General features: G+C 42.5%; 2 protein-coding genes across 9 annotated transcripts in view; one reads left to right on the top strand and one right to left on the bottom strand.

Moving 5' to 3' along the window:
- slc37a4b (solute carrier family 37 member 4b) overlaps positions 1-5,781 on the bottom strand; it is a 14,675-nt gene extending 8,894 nt beyond the window's left edge. The window contains exons 1-3 of one of the 5 annotated variants that reach the window (XM_017707723.2): positions 5,693-5,781; positions 4,353-4,870; positions 1,758-1,990 (exon numbers count right to left, since the gene is read on the bottom strand). In XM_017707723.2, coding sequence (XP_017563212.1) covers positions 1,758-1,990; positions 4,353-4,500 — 381 coding nt within the window. In that variant the 5' untranslated portion in view covers positions 4,501-4,870; positions 5,693-5,781. Of the gene's footprint in view, positions 1-1,757; positions 1,991-4,352; positions 4,871-5,587 lie in introns of those variants that run through there. The other 4 variants (XM_017707722.2, XM_017707720.2, XM_017707718.2 and 1 more) reach the window with 4 other exon arrangements.
- Positions 5,782-5,796: 15 nt separating this feature from the next.
- LOC108433269 (galactosylgalactosylxylosylprotein 3-beta-glucuronosyltransferase 1) overlaps positions 5,797-19,347 on the top strand; it is a 29,046-nt gene continuing 15,495 nt past the window's right edge. For 2 of the 4 annotated variants that reach the window (XM_017707727.2, XM_017707724.2), the window contains exons 1-4: positions 5,797-5,860; positions 6,014-6,172; positions 12,204-12,277; positions 19,125-19,232. The gene's annotated coding sequence lies outside the window, so the exon portion shown is untranslated. Of the gene's footprint in view, positions 5,861-6,013; positions 6,173-12,175; positions 12,278-19,124; positions 19,233-19,347 lie in introns of all 4 variants that reach the window. The other 2 variants (XM_037547001.1, XM_017707726.2) reach the window with 2 other exon arrangements.

Here is a 19,347-nt window from a genome sequence, read left to right as displayed (position 1 = left end):
TTGACTGGCTCTGACGGACTGGACTAGGACATCCCTAGCAGAGATGCTGACTACTTACAAGTCACTTTTCACACCTGGTGCTCTACTGTAAGAAGAGATATCCTGCTATCAGTGCCCACATTTCTGTTTTGAGAGACCCTCTGAATGTTATTCCCTTTGAATACCATTCTCTGTAACGTAAGACCTCTCAGTACAGAGCCTATTTATTCTCCCTCACTGACATGCGCTGTATAAACACTGTACAGGAGTTTACTTAGCTTTAAGCTTTATTTTTCTTTTTTTCACTTTCTGCATTAAACATATAAAGGAAAAAAACACATGCAAACCTGTTTCTCCATTGGAATGTAAAGCATATTATAACAGTACTAATGGATTTAAAGTATGTGTGTATGTAATGTATATCTTTAGTTCAGGGGCAGACGACCACAGAGGAAATGTCACTGTGCCAAAGTGTGAATGACAGGTGCACCACCAACTCGCTTTAATGGCAAAGGATCAAGGACAGAGCTGAAGTATGTAATAAGGTCTTTCTCAGAGAGCTGTGAGCTGCACTGTGACTTTGAAAATGCCCACCTCCTTTTAGGGCTGCCACTGTTACCAGATTGAAAAAATTAATCAACTAAAACTGCTACTGCAACAATTAGTTGGCTTGATGATAATACATATAAAAAGATTCACCTACTGCTCCCTGTTACAGTAAGACACAGAGCCTGATGGGCACTTTTACGCATATAGTGTTTATATACTCAGTTGTTTATATTAAACTCTGTTCAAATGACACATTGTTGATTTACTAATACGTCCTCAACAGTTGGCAAGGAGTTCTTTTCATCACATGCTGCTCCTGTTTTCTGATCCTGAGTTCAGTCATTTGTTTCACCAGACTGCACTTGTTTCTCAAAGTGTCTCTGGCTTATCTACGGTTTTTCCCCCATATTTCGGACATAGACACCTGTGATTACATCAAAAGCTATGGGTACCTTTTAATAATCCTTCCATGTAAATATTGTTTATCTAATAACACAGCATTATTATTCCCTCTGCTAGCAAAATCTTCCTGTACACCTTTAGCAGCGATGTGGGGGTTTTGCTTTGCACACCTCACCAGTCTATGAGCAGTTCTATCTGAGAACTATTGGTCTTTTACGTCTTGGCTGCACGTCAACTTCCAATTCTTAATGGCATTAAATACACTGAAAATTACAAGCAGAATGTATTTAGACATCGTTTATCATCTCTTGCTTTTGTAACCGATATCATTCGTTTCAGATCCTCAGACAGCCACTTAGATTAGCCCATGGCTGTGGTGAGTAGTGGCTGAGACGTTTCGCAGGGTCACAGAATTTATCTGGAATGCTCTACAACTGACTTGGATTAGTCAAAGAAGATCTGATGCCCTAAAACAACATAAATAACACTGGTTGGAACACCCGAAGGGGTGCACAAACTTATGCACACGCCACATTTTACGTTTCATTCTTTCCCCAATACGTTACATTATGCAAATAGATATTAATTGTCTACTAAAACTTGCAGAACATGAAAAGTTTAAGTTTGTAAAATCTACTAAACGCATAATTCAACCAGTGGCATACAACTGTATCTGTACATGTATTTTAATGATGCCTTTTTGAAGTTAGCCATGAAAATAATCAGCACTTTAGTTGATTACTAATATTTATATCAATATTAATATAGGCAGCCCGTTTAGTTGATATTTGCCAATGCAATATTCTTCTAAAACAAGAAAGCCGTACCTTTCGTAGCACCATGGCGCACGGCGGCCAGCCACATCCCTGACCGAGACCGTTCAGGAACCAGAGTCCGGTGAAGACCATCACCGAGGATGACCAGGAGAAGATGATGTTTATGCCCCCGATGATGAAGAGGCCGACGGAGAAGAGCCAGCGGGCGCTGAGCTGGTCAGACAGCACTCCGCTGGCGAACTTACTGATGGCATAAGCCAGAGTCTGACTGCTGGTGATCAGGCCTGCAACAAAGAAGGAGCACACGGGGCTGAGAAACTGACCAAAGCCCTGATCAAGCCACATGATCCAGGAAGATCTAGGTGACCATCTTTGACAGTAAATGACTTGCCACTGTTCACTGTGAGAATCATGGAGCGAAGCTGTTCTGCATTATTTGATCTCACTGTCATGATCAGACTGACATGCAGGGGCAAAAACCCTCAGATGCTCATTTTGGATGTGTGGATTCTTTCAAGGCTGCAATGATTCATTTGCCTCCTGGCAGCCAAGAACAGCACAACGTTAAATTGTTTTCCAGCATCCATCACTCCAATAACTCTGCTACAGACTGTCCGCAGGAACAACACTCCTCATCGCTTCAACTGGAATGGGAGGGGCTAAACTGCTGTATGCACATGACCTGGGTTGTCATATGTACAATTAGTTCCAAAAGTCTTAATTTTCCATTCAAAGTTTTCTATTAAACCCTTCGGATAAACAAAACGTTCGAATGTTCAATACACTTGAAAGAAAGAAAAGTAAGAAGTCAAATAAAATGAAGAAATATTCAAATGTATGCAAATCGGAGACACTGTGTTAAGGCTTCTCTTAGGTACTTCTCTTAGGAAGTCTCTAATGAGTAGATCAAACTTGCAGGCATTGTTAAACGTCATCATTAAAGCAAAAGAGGGACACATTAATGCTGTTAATGAGAGAAAAATCCCAAAGTTTATACGAATGTTTAGAAGATTCTACTGTTCACTCAAACGGTTATGCTGATAATATAATTTGTAATGAAAAATGTGACATTAAATTGCAAAATAATGTAAACTTGAAGCTTTTTCAGTGCTGGTCTCAGACTTTTGGACTCTTGGAATAAATGGAGCATTCTGAAACAATATTCACATACCGTTAAACTCATGTGTGTATCGGCGGTACTTGTAGATCACTGACCAACTGCCTCTTTCATTATACAGAGAGCAAAATTAGTCTCATTTAATTTGGTTTTACAGTTGCCAAATCTTGAACAGAAATCATTGTGTTTACAGTTTTTCGCAGTATTTTTTTTTTTTTTTTTAAATGCAGTTTTTTCTGTCTCGGTTCCAACGGATCACATGTCCATAGGAAAAATGACATATTGTGCCATATCACATAACTGGAAAATTTTGCCACATCACCCACATCTGACTGACCTCTTTAAATTACAAACAGCAATCACTGCAACTACCTGGCAAGTTTTTACAGCTGGAGCACCAGTTTGCCACCCTCAACCACACACAATATACAGTGTGCTTTCCTGTCTGTCCTGGGGCAGCCCAGGCCTTTTAAAACAACTGGCACAAAGGGCAAGTCCTTGGTGCCGTATACACCACCTGGCCAAACTCGAAAGATAAACAGTGATGTTTAAAAGACTCCTAGTCATTATCATGATTTCTGGCTTCCTCAATTAATTAAGCATGACTGATTGTGGTATTAGATGACGTTGGCATTTGTGTCATCTTTATGTATCAAAAGCAGCCATGATAAATTTTTCCATGTCCTTAGAGCTAAACAGGCTCCTTCCGTTATTGTGCCATTAAGCCAGATAACATGCAAATGACCTGTTTTCTGATTGGCTGAAGTGTATTGTGGTTTACTCAGAAAGCAGTCTGGATGTTATAACTTCAGCATGAACGGGTGGGGCTAAAGTTAACAGGCGAATGTATGTAACTGCATCAGTTTTTGTGACATCGCAAAAACAACGAGCTGTTTTTGCAGCTTAGTTTCGGTTTGTGGGCCGTATAAACTGGGATTTAACAATCTTTACATACGACATCAAGCTCAAAAAATGTTTAACGAGACTAAGGGCCCATTTTACATTTACATTGACGGCATTTGGCTGACGTTCTTATCCAGAGTGATGCACAATTTGACTATTTTACACAGGTAGGGAGGTGTAGGTAGTGTTAGGAGTCTTGCCCAAGGACTCTTATTGGTGTAGTGTAGGGGGCTTGTCCAAGCAGGGGATTGAACCCCAGTCTACAGCGTAGGAGACAGAGGTGTTACCCACTAAATTGTACTAACCACATTTTGTCTTGATTCAGTGATTTGAATAAATATATGTGCACTATCTGAAATTAAAAGGCTGTTTTCTGATTATTTAAAACGACAGTGTTTCTGAATTGCCAAAATAATTACATAAGTTTCAACATTTTGGCCACGATCGCACGGAACAATTTCTCAGGTAGCCAAATAACTTAAGCCCAAAGATGAGGGCTGTCCAACAGACATGTCCCTCAGCTCTTTTCCTATATTGGACAAGCCTGACTTTGGAATTAAGTTATCTGGCTGAACTGAGAAATACTGTTTTCTGAAATACCCCCCCAGCTTTTGATTGACACTCACCAAGCTCCTCTTTACCCAGCTCAATCTCCTCCATGACTGACGGCATCAGAAAGGAGAACGTCTTCCTGTTGAAGTAATACAGCACGTATCCCAAAAACATTGAGATTAAAATCACAGTGCGGTAATATCCATAACCTGTGGCCCCCATCGCTTTGAGTTATGAGATGATGAAATAGTTGAGAAACAAATGGGAGAAAAGAATCCAGGAGAGCTGCCAAAACACAATCAGCTGCCCAGCCTGGCACAAAACTTCTCCTCTGTCCAGCGAGCGGAGTTTCTGCGACGGGAACAGAGAGAGAACTTTCAGTGAGCGCAGACAGCCAGCGATCCTCTGCCAAGAACCATCACAGCTGAGCCTCAGGGGAGACACTGAGCAAGCCTGGATGATTCAATCACAACTTTGAGGTGGACACACAGCTTATCAGACGGCGTCTCGGGTTCCTGTGGTTCTTTTAAGCTTTTAAACCCGTGTGCAGAGCTTATGTTCATCCTGAATGGCCTGATTCCCTCTGAAGAAGCTGAAAAATATTGAAAAAAGTGCAGTTTATGTCTTTATGCATGTATAAGAATTGGACAAGTTGGAGCTGAGGAGCACCAAAAGCAAAGTCCACAGGCCTCACAGTGGCTCACTGTTATCTAGATCTTATCAAAGTGCCTGCGGCCAGCTAAATAAGCTGTGTCCAGCTACGTGACACTGGGCAGGAGCCTGTAAAGCTCTCAAAGCAAGGAGTATGAAGTGTGACCATGAATGAAAACAATGCAGACCACGTGTCACGTGGCTACGTGGCATAAAGAACAGTGCACTCCGGTTTCAATGTTCTCAAATCCATGCATCCTCAATGTATTTGGGCCAAAAAGACCCAGTTTTATGCCTTAATGTTGTTTTATTGCATGCCCTTGAGCTTGAGCATGCAATGGCATTGAGTTAGGACCACGCACCCTTAAAACGCAATGCAGCTCAAGGGCTCAGTTTGACGATATAATCTGCACATCTGACCTTCAGTGTGTCCAGTTTGACGCTTTTAGCACTTTAGTAGTGAGAATTCCCTAAAACAAGCGCCTATTCGCCTTCTTCTTTCTGGAATTTCCCGTTCCACCTTAAATGTGCAGCAGTTCCATTGTAGCGCCTGAGGCGCTACAATGGAACTGCTGCACATTTAAGGTGGAACGGGAAATTCCACTAAGAAGCCAAGACCTGCTTCGTATAAACGCATCAGACTGACCATAACACCCACCTATCTCGTTCAAAACACACATTACAAGAATAAATCGACGTATATTTTGCTCAAAAGTGCTTCGAATCCATGATTCTGCTGTAAGGATTAGGAAATAAACGGTACCTCCATCCGTCCGAGCGCTGGAGCAGATTTGCTGGCGCTTGCAGGAACTCCCGCCCCCTCCTCGTCGCTGATTGGCTGCCGCGCCTGTCCGTCAGCGCGCTGGCGGCGCATCGCTGTGCTAGTTGAGCAGAGGGGCTTGATGCATCACGTCTGGACCACTGGAGTGAGGTAGGATGAGGCTTGCTGCTAAGAACAGCAGTGGGGCCTTTTTAAAAGACTTAAATTGGCTTTCACTGCATGCTTGCACGCTTGCATTCATGCTGCTGATAGAATCTGCAAAAGGGGTATGGATATGGTTTTAAGCCTGGTCCTCTTTGGCAGGTGGAGGATGCTTTTGCTCTCTGAAAGCTTTACATCGAGCCCTGCATTAAACAGCAGGTGCATAGATATGTAACCCAGCAGCTGGATTCGAACCCATGACCTCTTGGGTTAAAGGCAAACCTGCTGACCACCACTTAGAGGAGGCTTTGCTTGTGAACGGTAGGTGGATTATGATTTACCCTGTATTTCTGTGTTTTGCATAGTAAAGAACCATGAACCATGATTGAAGGGTTCTTTGCATCGTGACAGGGTTCTTGCTTGATGGAGAATGTGCCGTAGATGGTTCTGTAGAGAGCCTTTCGGAGAAGCGTTCTCTGTAGCGCTCAAAGCGGTTCTTCTTGCTGAAAAAAGACGGTTAGAACCGTTAGGATTGAAATCTACAGAGGTCCAAAGAGGCCATGAGCTGTTGCTGTGATTTTCTAGATGATTATCCTGAGATCACAGGATAGTTAACTCGTTATTTCAAGACAACAACTTGATAATTCAGGTAGTCTTACGTCCTATAAATGGTTTAACATCATATGTCCGCTCTATTAGACACTCCTACCTTGTCGGCCCACCTTGTAGATGTAAAGTCAGAGGCGACAGCTCATCTGCTGCTGCACAGTTTGTGTTGGTCATCCTCTAGTCCTTCATCAGTGGTCGCAGGAGGTGACACTGAGGTGTTTAAAGACTCCAGCAGCACTGCTGTGTCTGATCCACTCAACCCAACTACCACGACAGTGTTACTGCAGTGCTGAGAATGATCCACCACCCAAATAGTACCTGCTCTGTGAGGGTCCATGGGGGTCCTGACCACTGAAGAACAGGGTAACAGAGTATCAGAGAAACAGATGGACTACAGTCTGTAACTGTAGAACTACAAAGTGCAGCTATACAGTAAGTGGAGCTGATAAAATGGACAGTGAGTGTAGAAACAAGGAGGTGCTTTTAATATTATGGCTGGTGAAATTTGTAATGAAAAATAGATTAAATTACGATAGAATGCAAAACAGCAGTCCTTTCATTAGTGCTCTCAGACTCAGCTGGATATCGGCCCACAGTTCCCATATAGGTGCGTTGTGTTGTGTCTTGCGATACATTAAAAACATAGTTGTAAACTCTTGATGTCGCCTGAATTGTTTTGACCATAGATACACAATTATGTGATTGGCTAGAGGGTTCATTTGCATATTGCCAAAGGTCAATGTCACGATAGCCATTAACAAGTAACATACCGGGCCGACATTGGTTTGTAGATCTTAAACCTTTTTCAAGTGCTTGTTAATTTTACTTAAAAAATAAAGAGTTTTATATATATATATATATATATATATATATATATATATATATATATATATATATATATAAAGTACACCCCTCCCCCCACTGTTCACCCTGATTTATATTACACATGGGGTGAACCAGCGAGAATGTGTGTCTCTGTGTGTATGTGTTTGTTTATGTGTGTATGTCTATGTGTATAAGGGTGGACAACATGGACAGGCTGCTGACTGGCTACAGCTGCTAAAGGAGAACTGGCCACTTGCGATATTTTAAACATCTGGTATTTTTACATAAATTGTTATGACTGTATTGATTTACGGAAACAATAATGCGGTGGGTCCACCAGACCACTGAGTAACAAACACATCAACGCCACATGAGGGTTAGTGATATCAGTCAGTTTCTTTATAAGGACTGAATGTTCAATTTTTGTGGTGCTCTTTAAACGGGAATTCCAAAATGGTTGCATAACTAAGTAGTTAAGATGTAAACTAATTGACGCAGAGTCATTCTGGAGAAACTTCCCATGTCAGAGTGTTTCTCAGTGGTGGTGATAGGAACCAGACGTCCCACCTCGAAAAGATCCCTCTGAGAAAGGTATTAAAGGAAATGAATATGCTGCCTGAAAGTTCTGAGATAATGTTTTGGCCTACAACACATTTTTAAACGCATTGGAGGTACATGCAGGGTGTCGTGAGGCAAAATAATCCCCCCAAAAACCATATCTTTTTCAAATTTGCTACTTTTTTTCCATCATCAACATCACATATGAACCCCCCTGGTTCCTATCACCACCGCTGTAGAGAATCTCAGAGGGTAACGTCCTCTACAATAAACCATTTCACATCAAACCACTCTGAATAACTTTGTTTACATCTCAACTACAAAATTATGCCGTTCTAAAATATAGGTGGGATTCCCTTTTAGCACTCATCTCTTAAGCGTCTCTTATGAAGACGTGGTTCTTGGAACCAGGCTAGGAGGAAGCTGCTGCAGTGATGCAGGCCTGCAGCGGTCAGCAAGGAACCTGTAGAACATAAGAGCATGTGTGAAAACCGCAACGATCAGCCAATCAGGAAGCGGTAAAAGTAGATCTAGATGTGAGGAAGGAACATCATCACTCTGCATGCGCTGTGATGGAAATCTTTCTTTGCTTGTACCGTGTTTGGAATCATGATCATCTTTGCTGGTCGTAATGTGTTGCTGCTACTTAAGAGCTTAAAATATTTGAACTTTAACTCAGTGGATTGAGGAACTGTTTTAATCCTCAATCTAAACACATTTTCATATAAAACTAAGACAAATAGATGAAAATGATCATATGGGCCCTTTAAAGTCAGCCTTGGTGAAAGCAAAATGTTTTGTTTTTCATGACATCACAAATACAGTGAATTGTAAATGGGCTGTTTATGACAGGAGAGGGCCTTCCAATGTATGCTGTTATAATACAGTGCAAAGGTGAGAGACCACCCTTTATTTAATATCCAGTCAAAGCAGACATTAACTGCACATTAATTATTTTTCATTAGATGATTCTGAAGATATTAGATGGACGATGATGCACTTGCATAAGGAAGGCGAAAGTCAAAGTAAAATAAGTGAACATACGGGAGTTTCCAAAGCTGGAGTTCAAACAATGGTAAAAGCTACAGAGAAAGTGAGGCTCCTAACAACCACCTGGAAGACCTGGTAGACACCGAAACTGCCCCCATCAGATAAAGAGCAACTTAAGGCTCTCATCTCTGAGAGAGAGGAGAACATCAAGCTGCTTCAGATCTGAAAACATCCACAGGAGATTCTGTCCATCCTTCCACTGTGAGAAGACCACTCAGCGCGGTGGGATGTGTAGCTGATCAAGAAGAACCTCGCTGAGAAAAGGAGACGGACACACGAAACAAAGAAGCTGAACGATGGACTGAGTCCAGAGTCCAGACCTCGGCACCACTGAATGGGTTTGATTACTTCAGAAAATCAACCAGCTTCTCAGACTGAACTTTGAAGGTGTGTCTGCAGATTCTCTGAGGAGCTGAAAGTGAGTCTCCTGAAAAGAATGGGAGCTGGAAGGAAGGGAAAGAGTGACTCACTGAATAGAGAAACATGATATTATATTTAGTTGTTGAGGCTTCTGTGTAATTTAGTGTTAAATACTTGTACCTAAAGGCTGTTTTGACTGGAAATGAAGTTAATGAATGGTAGTTGGTTGATTAGTATAGTGGGTAGCACCTCTGCCTTGTAGACTGGGGTTCAATCCCCACCTGGGTAAACACCCTACACTATACCAATAAGAGTCCTTGGGCAAGAATCCTAACACCACCTTCGCCTCCCTGTGTAAAATGATCAAACTGTAAGTCGCTCTGGATAAGAGCGTCAGCCAAATGCCGTAAATGTAAATGTAGTCTCTGATTTACTGTAGATCTAATATCACAGCAATTTCATAGCACATAATCTGTTGTACACCTTCTATTCAACAAAACAGCCAAATGCAAAGGTTTGAACACCCGTGGTTAAATGACATGTCACCACACCAAGAACCATAACAACTCTGACTTGCCAAGTTTGCTTAGAACAGACCCTTTTGCATCAAATCACTCGGAATAGCATCTTAATGACTGAATTGCGAATTTTTAACCAGTTTAAAAAAACAGTGGAATTCCCCTTTATATCTACATTAAAGGGCCCATGTCCTACATTTGTCTTGTTATTATCTTTCCTTGAGGTCCATTTGTGACATTTGTGTGGTTTTCTGTATCAAAAGTGGTCAAAATCCATTTGTACATGATCTGGTTATCCTTCTGCATCACACAAACCTATATTAAAGGGCCCATATCCTACATTTTTCATATTAATATCATCTTTCCTTGAGGTCAGCTTAAGACATTTAGGTGGCTTTATGCACCAAAAGCAGCCAAAATCCATACATACGTGTCCACTTTGAATGACCAACCACTCTTTGTGCTTCTGAATTAAAATGAAACAATTGTTATGACTGGCCTTTAAGACTGATATATGTAAATGAGCTCTTTTCTGATTGGCTGCCGTGTCCTGTGCCTCACACAAAAGCAGCCTGGGTTGAAATACTCTGAAATAAACTTCAACTTGATTGGGTGAGACTAAACTGCTGTGGGCTCCTGTACAGGGAATAACCTTAAAGACACCATTTTTCCAGCACGTTTTAGTGCGAAATTCCGAGTTTAACATTCTTGGACCACATTTTATGTTGTATTTTCTTTCCAGTGTGTTAAATCCAGCAAATAGGCAGTAATTGTGTTTTAAATGGTCCCTGTCGAGGATGTGTTCATTATTTTCATGTGGAAAAATAACAAAACATATAATGCAAGCATGGGTGCTCATTTGCATATAGCTGTGTGTTAATATGCATGCTGTGCCCTAGTGGGCAGTTAAACTGGCATTTCTCCTCTCTTGTGGCGAGATGTTGTTTATAGGTTTGAGTTTATCTCAGATGTTATGCGGTACGTCCGTCAGCTGGTTGATACGCGGTTGTTGTGTGTGTTTGATTAATTGTCTCTGGGGGGTTTTTGGGGGGAGGGGGGTGTTGGGGGAGTACAGCGAAAGTGTTGTTTGTGCTGAGTAATGAAGATCTGTGTGGAGGCAGGAACTGAGCGTGTGGGTGAGCCGCTGTTTTAGGAGCCGCTTTAATTGCATGCTGAGTGAGCATAAATCAGATCAGCCATCACAAAGCTGAAGATACAGAGTCTGAGTCGCACTGAGACACATGTGAGGTGTAATAAACTGGACTGCACTGACCACAGGAGCAGATTTAGAGTGATAGATACACCCCAAATACAGACCATCAGCCAAGGCATGCTTTCTGTCAGACAGACAGACAGACAGACAGACAGATAGAGATACAAACAGACAGACAGGTAAGCGAATAGACAGAGGTAGAGAGAAAATGGAGTGGAGAGAGAAACAGAACGAGAGCAGGAAAGAGAAGTGGGAGAGAGAAGAGAGAGAGTGAGAGAATAGAGAGAGATCGAGGGAGAGAGGAGAGAGACAGAGAGAGAGAATAGAGAGAAACAAAGATAGAGAGAGAGAGAAAGAGAGAGAGAAAATAGGGAGAGGAGAGAGAGAGGGAAAGAACAGAGAGAGAGAGAAAGAGAGAGGGAGAGATCAGAGAGAGAAAGCGAGAAAGAGAGAGAAAAGAGAGAGGGAGAGAACAGAGAGAGAAAGCGAGAAAGAGAGAAAAGAGAGAGGGAGAGAACAGAGAGAGAAAGCGAGAAAGAGAGAGAAAAGAGAGAGGGAGAGAACAGAGAGAGAAAGCGAGAAAGAGAGAGGGAGAGAGAGAAGTGAGAGAGAGAGGAAGAGAGAGAGAGAAGTGAGAGAAAGAGGGAGAGAGAGAAAGAGGGAGAGAACAGAGAGAGAAGTGAGAGAGAGAGGGAGAGAGAGAGAGAGGAAGAGGGAGAGGGAGAGAAATGAGAGAGAGAGAGAGAGAGAGAGAGAAGTGAGAGAGAGAAGTGAGAAAGAGAGAGAGAGAGAGGGAGAGAGAGAGAGAAGTGAGAGAGAGAAGTGAGAGAGAGAAGTGAGAAAGAGAGAGAGAGAGAGGGAGAGAACAGAGAGAGAGAGAGAGAAGTGAGAGAGAGAGGGAGAGAGAGAGAGAGAGGGAGAGAGAAAGAGAAGTGAGAGAGAGAAGTGAGAAAGAGAGAGAGAGGGAGAGAGAAGTGAGAAAGAGAGAGAGGGAGAGAGAAGTGAGAAAGAGAGAGAGAGAGAGAGAGAGGGAGAGAACAGAGAGAGAGAGGGAGAGAGAGAATAGAGAGGGAGTAGGGCTGTTTGAGTGGCTGCTGTGGAGGGTCTGTCTGGCGTGTTGAAGCTCCTCATGCTGACTCTCTTTGTCTGCCAAATGATGAAATGTTAATCACTGTGGCTCTGGTTTAAAAGCCGCTCTGTTTCTGCGTCCTGGAAAAAGCGGCGAGTGCGTGTGAAGGTCTAAAGGAGGACGATGGGAGAGTCGGAGACTGAAGTGCTGTAAAGAGCGCACAGGTACGTCATCAGCCTTTACCTTTTTACACAGTCAGTTATATCATCGCTGCAGTCAGAGTTCATTCCCCAGTTATTCTGGATCCAAACATCATGAAATGCACGATGTAAACGGCTGCAGACGTCTTCAATAAAAAAAAATAAAAAAAATTAAAATAGGAAGAATTCAGTTCATGAAACTGAAAGCAGAGAGGTGTGACAGCAATGATACGAGATGTCAATAAACAATAATAATGTCAAATATTTCTGTTATTACTATTTAGTTTTTTGTCGTTACATTAACAGCATGTGTTTATATTTAGAGTTTTAAAGGAGAATTTGCATAATTGAATGGCTAAGATGTAAACAAAGTCAAATAGTGGTTTGATGTGAAATGCTCCACTATAGAGAAGCAGACAGACTCAGAACCAGGGGTCTATATGTAACCAGGCATTTATATGTAATGTTGATGATGGTAAAATAGAGGTGAATCAGAAAAAGGGAGGTTTTCTTTGGGGTCTATTTTGCCTCACAACATCCTACCTATACTTTGCATGCAATTTAGGCCAAAGCTTTATCACAAAAGTGTAAAACGATGTCTCAGGCAATATATTAAGATGTGTAAACACGTCTTGAGACGTCTGGTTCCTATCACCACCACTGTGAGCAATAACAATTCTACCTTGGTAAGTTTGGTCAGATCTTTTCACATCAAACCACTCTGAATGACATCTTATGGACTGAACTGTGAATTTACATTCCAATGAACAAATTCTTAACCAATTTTGAAAAAATGGTGGAATACCCCTTTAAACCTATATTAAAGGGCCCATATCCTACATTTTTCATATTAATATCATCTTTCCTTGAGGTCAGCTTCAGACATTTATGTGGCTTTAGGCCCCAAAATTAGTCAAAATCCATATATACGTGTCCACTTTGAATGACCAACCACTCTTTGTTCTTTTGAATTAAACAGAAACAATTGTTGTGACTGGCCTTTCAGACTGATATATGTTAATGAGGTCTTTTCTGATTGGCTGCTGTGTCCTGTGCCTCACACAAAAGCAGCCTGGGTTGAAATACTCCTTATATCTTTAATATGAATTGGAGAGGCAGACAAGTTGGCAGAGACAGACAGGTAGACAGACAGACAGGGAAACAGACAAATGGACAGGTGAGCAGACAGAGAGACAAACAGAGTGGCAGACAGCTAGAGACAGACAGATTGACAGACAGACAGACTGATATGAATGGGTGAAGCTAAACTGCTGTAGGTTGAATAGGTGGATATATGCAAATGCACTGTGTTTCTGTGACATCACAAAAAGAGTGAATTCAAAACAGGCTGGTTTTACAGCTTAGTTTCTATAAATGGACTGTGTGGATTGAGGAAATTGTAACAGTGTTTACATCAAATTCTTTTATTACAAATATACAGTTTTCCATGATATGGGCCCTTTAAGGCACCGTATAAACAGTGGCGATTATATTTTATCACTGTGAAAATGTAAAGCGTTTAATTGGCTCAATTCCAGCCTTTACATGGTTTCATAAGTACGAAATCTATTGTGTTCAGATTCAGTGCTTTTTCCAGTGCAGCTGTGAAAGCTGTGGATCTAATGGTCTGTCTATGAAACACTACGAAGGGCCACATTTGATATCTCCTGTGAACATGAGCATGGAAACCTATCTCCAGGCGTAGAGAATTGACTCGGATGGTTAGTGAGTACCCAGCGCTCATTGAACAGGGTCAGGACCTGTCCACGTGGCTGTACGCTCCAGCGGTCAATGTCTGAGCCCTGGGCTGAGCTTTGCGTGCTGAACTGAAGCCCCCATCACTCTCCCTGCCCGCGCTGGTAAGGACGTTACGTAAGAGCTGCACTCCTGCTGAACCTCAGTATTGGACGACGTGGTGAAAATGAGCCGTCACCCAGATAGCAAACACATCGGTCCGCTGGCTTCATCAGTACAGCAACCTGCTGACTGTATGCCATTGGTGGTCCACACTCGGACCACCCAGAGTACTGTCCTGCATACAAGGACTAACTTACGGAAGTCCAGAGAGGCCATGAGGTAGTTATAATTTTCCGGACTGTTAGTTTAAGATTACCGGTTATCTTGTGATATCAGGATAACAGAGTTGAGAGAGTGAGAGAGGGGGGGGATACAGATGATGGAGAAAGGGAGAGAGAGAGAAGGAGATAGAGAGAGAAAGAGAGAGAGTAAGGAAGAAAGAGGGAGAGAAGAGAGAGAAAGAGGGACAATACAGATAAAGAGGGAGAGAATGAGAGAGTGATTAAGAAAGAGGCAGAGAGACAGAGGGAGACAGAGAGAGAAAGACAGAGGGGAAGCAGGAAAGAGAGAGAGAGACAGAGAGGGAGGGAAAGAGAGAAAAATCATGAGTGAGAAAGAGAGAAAGACAGAGAGAGAGGGAGAGAGAGAGAGGGGGAAAGTAAGAGAGAGAGGGAGAGTGAGAGAGGGAGGGAGAGAGAGAAAAATCATGAGTAAGAAAGAGAGAGGGAGAGAGAGAGAGGGGGGTAGAGAGAGAGAGGGGGGTAGAGAGAGAGAGGGAGAGAGAGAGAGGGGGGTAGAGAGAGAGAGAGAGGGAGAGAGGGAGAGAGAGAGAGGGGGAGAGAGAGAGAGACAGAGAGAGAGGGAGGGAGAACGAGAGAGGGAGGGAGAGAGAGAAAAATCATGAGTGAGAAAGAGAGAGAGGGAAAGAGGGAGAGAGAGAGAGAGAGAGAGACCGAGAGAGTCAGAGAGAAAGAGGGAGAGAGAGAGAGAGCGGGGTTCTGAGGGGAGGACAGGAATGAGAGGTGCCGTCTGTCACTCATACCTGCTGTCTGCCGTCTGCCACCCAATTTGTCCCCTCTGTTGTCATAGCAACAGCCATTAGCTGCACATCCAGTAAAAGTGAACGCGTCCGTTTAGCGTCTCTCTCTGGTCTGTTTTTAGCCTCAGTGATGCATATTTCATGGCTAAGTGCCTCTCAGAATAAGCTCTACATGTGCTGTCATACATGTATGCTGTCTTTAACGTACAGCACCCAGCAAAATATTAGACACACAGGAGGGTTTTATTTTTATTTTTACTGCTTTACACATTTTTAAATAAAGGTGAAGCCATTAAGGGACAGTGTCCAGGCCTAAAGGAACAACAAGCAACTGCTGAAAACTACTTGTTAGGGAAGATACTGGTGGTGTGCTATTAAAAAATTAAAGGGCCCATATTCTACATTTTTCTAGTGTTTTACTGAAGTCCACACACATTTGTGTGATATTATTCAACAAAAACAGTCCGAATTCATTTATACAGGGCCAGTTTCCAACCTATCGTTATCCCTTGGAATTAAACAGGCTGTGTTTCTTACTATGCCACATGTTAATGACCCCTCTTATGATTGGCTCTCCTGTATTTTGCCCCACTCAAAAAGCAGGGCTGAAACACTCACTGTGTGAAATGAGAGGTCAGCCCAACTCCGAATGATGTAGTAACTGATTATATGGCTTTTCTTGAGTTGACTCAACTTGAGGACACCAGAGTTCTCCCAACTCAAACATCTCAGATTAACTTCCCCTCTAGCCAGGACTCTTTCCATCACACAATCCTGCTGGATATTTTTCCTCTTGGGTAAACTTACGGATGGCTGTGGCATTGCTGGGGCTCCAACTCACAACCTCCTGACAGCTTAGTTCACTGGACCATTCAGGAACACAGCTCAGATCGCGTGTCCATATATGATTAATACACTGTAGAAAACATTTGTTGTCTCATGTGGTGCAGCTGTCTAATAATTCATCTCAACATCAGGACGTTGTGAGTTTGAATCCCAGCAACACCGTATACTCAAAGAACACCAGTGGCTCAGGCAGAGCAAGAGCTGTATGAGCATATAGCTTGGAAAGCGGTGGAATAAGTCTTGTTTAAAAAAACTGATATAGGATGCATTTGCACCTAAGACAAACCAGACATGGTCTAAAGAAATCACCTCTGGACTCATATATGGCTAAACAAGATATAGGAATGACCTCATTCCTTCCCAAAAAGGGATATTTAAGCCGTGTTTTGAATGTTGTCTGGATGTTGGGCTGGCCGGATCTCTCTGCCATACAAATGCTTTGAGCTGTGCTTGAATAAAGGCTGAAGCCTTTTCCTCTTTCCACCATCTCAGCCCTTGAAGTCTTTTTATTCTGTTGGATTTTTGCCAAGTTACAAGTGTAAGTGTATTGCAACTGATTTAATTCCACGTCTGGGTGCTGGGTAGAAAGGATTGCTTCTGGGCCCAACAAAGACTTCCCAGATGGGACTGTGTGGTAGATGGAGTGCCAGCTAGTGGTGGGCGAAGTATGCAAATCATGTACTTGAGTTGAAGTACAGACACCCAAGGTAAAATATTCCTCCAGTAAAAGGAGAAGTTCCTCCCTTTAGACCTCCACTTGAGTAAAAGTACTAAAGTATTTCCCTTCAAATGTACTTAAGTATAAAGTAAAAGTACTAAAAGAGTAATTCTGGCTCTGATGTCCTGTTATCATTTTTATAACCAGACTGGCTTCATGAACTCATTTCAGGTGAAAGTCCTCCAGCGTCTCTCTTGGTAAACCAGTCTTTTATTAGAACGTCATTAATTAGTGACGCTGACGTCTATTAAAATGATCAGAAGCACAAAACACTGAAGGTAAACAGTTTCCATCAGGGAGAACCGAGTGGCTCTGAAATCACTTTTTACACACAAGCAAAGTTTCAGTTTCAGATTTATTTACAACTTAGTTCCAAGTTTAAGTTGAATAAAAACTGGCTTTAAACTCAGGATCACAGATGAGCTCCTTTACTATGTTGATCTGTAGGCGTCTGTTCATAAACATAAACCAGCCCAAACTCATTTACTATAAAATGAAATGGTGTTTGTAGAAATTCAGAAAAAAGACGCGTCAGTCACGACATCTGTTGGACACCCTTAGAGCTCATTAGGAAACCATCAAATGCGTCTAGAATCAGTCCCACACTCTTAAAAACGATGGTGCTCCAGGGGTTCTTGAGTAAAGACAATGGTTCCATATAGAACCAAGAACACCCAAAGAATCCTTTGCTTGATGAAAGGGTTCTTCAGAGGGATGGAAAATCTGCATGAATGTGCTACAGATGATTCTATACAGAACCTTTTTTAAATGGATTCTAACTAGCGCCCAAAAGGGTTCTTCTACTGTTACAAGCTTGACCTCGTAACAATAGAAGAACGCCTTTTGGTGCTATATAGTACCATTTTCAAAAAGGTTCTATGTAGAACCATCTACTGCAGATTCTCCATCAGTCTGAGGAACCCTTTCACAATTCAAAGAAGCATTTAACCATGCAAAAGGTTCTTTGAGTGTTCATGGATCTATACAGAACCATTTTCTTTACTAAATAGATATATTATAGAAATAACAGAGATCAATCAATACAGAACCCGTAATGACATTATTTCAGGGTGTATTTGTGCTTTATAGACATTCATTGTATAGACAGTCATTGTATTTAAACAAACCACAATAATGCTGAAAACCCTGATGTGTTACCATGAAAATACATCAGTGACCAAAATGATGTTTTTTAGCATTATGAAACTGTTTTCTTCAGTCTGTGCAGATGTATGACGCACAACTGCATCCCTTCATTTATTTAAAGAAGCTTCAGATGAAAAAGCAGATTATACAGGAGCTTCAACAACCAAATATAATATCTTGTTTTTCTGTATTCAGTGAGTCACTCTCCCTTCACTCTCCATTCTTTTCAGGAGACTCACTTTCAGCTCCTCAGAGAATCTGCAGACACACCTCCAAAGCTCAATCTTAGAAGCTGGTTGATTTTCTGAAGTAATCAAACCCATTCAGTGGTGCTGAGGTCTGGACTCTGGACTCCATCTGAGTCCATCGTTCAGCTTCTTTGTTTGGTGTGTCTGTCTCCTTTTCTCAGTGAGGTTCTTCTTGATCAGCTACACATCCTTTCAGACCCACAGTGCTGAGTGGTCTTCTCACAGTGGAAGGATGGACAGAAACCCCTGTGGAGGTTTTCAGATCTGACGCAGCTTGATGTTCTCCTCTCTCTCAGAGATGAAAGCTTTCAGCACTGTTTATCTGATGGGGACAGTTTTGGAGTCTACCAGGTGTTCCAGGTGGTTGTTAGGAGCCTTGGCCAACCAACTGTGCTTGCACAGAGACCTCCGTATTTAACCCACCTGTGCAGTGAAACACCTACATACATGCACACTAGCGAACACACTCACACTAGGGGGCAGTGAGCACACTTGCCCCGAGCGGTGGGCAGCCCTATCCACGGCACCCGGGGGAGCAGTTGGGGGTTAGGTGTCTTGCTCAAGGGCACTTCAGTCGTGTTCTTTTGGATGGAACCGGCGAACCTTCTGGTCACAAGGCTGGTTCCCTAACCTCCAGCCCACGACTGCCCCCCTTTAATGAATGTGTGAGCTTTATGTTGCATTCAAAAGTGATAAATATGTCCCGTCATAACAGTCAGCATATCTCAAAGCTTTAAAGAAAAGCACATAATGGCTCAAGTGTCTTGATTATACCGCACTATGGGCTCTCCTTCCAAGGCTTCTCTGCTGGCCAAAAGTGAATATTTGGGTTGCAGTGTTCGCCCAGAAACACCCCCGCTCTCGTGGTCACATGACCAGAGGAGAGAAGAAAACACGCTCTGATATTTTCAAACACTCCGCTGGAGAGATTTCCCAGCCTGCTGGGCCGGAGACTTGTTTTCTATAGCTCTCCTTTGTCTCGCTTTGCTGCCCCCATCAGCGTCCACAATTGCTGCCTTTGTTGTTCAGATGAGTGGGGGCATTCTTCCAGCAGGATGACCTCTCCTGTCTCTGCAGGCTCTGCGGCCCTCAGACGCCTGCCCAGTACCAGCCTGTCCTTCCTGATGGGCAGAGACGACAGTACTGCAGTGGACATGGCAGAAGGACGCAAAGTCCACACAGTTTGTGAGTATAATTGCCCTTTTTTTGTAACCTCCTAGTCTTTGTTATTCTTCCAAAATACCATGTACTGTAGCCTATATGCCATAATATAGCATATATACTGTGAAGTTAATGATAT

This window comes from Pygocentrus nattereri, chromosome 18, assembly GCF_015220715.1.
Source record: "Pygocentrus nattereri isolate fPygNat1 chromosome 18, fPygNat1.pri, whole genome shotgun sequence".
Classification (NCBI taxonomy): domain Eukaryota; kingdom Metazoa; phylum Chordata; class Actinopteri; order Characiformes; family Serrasalmidae; genus Pygocentrus; species Pygocentrus nattereri.
This window is presented reverse-complemented; position numbering and strand designations above follow the sequence as displayed.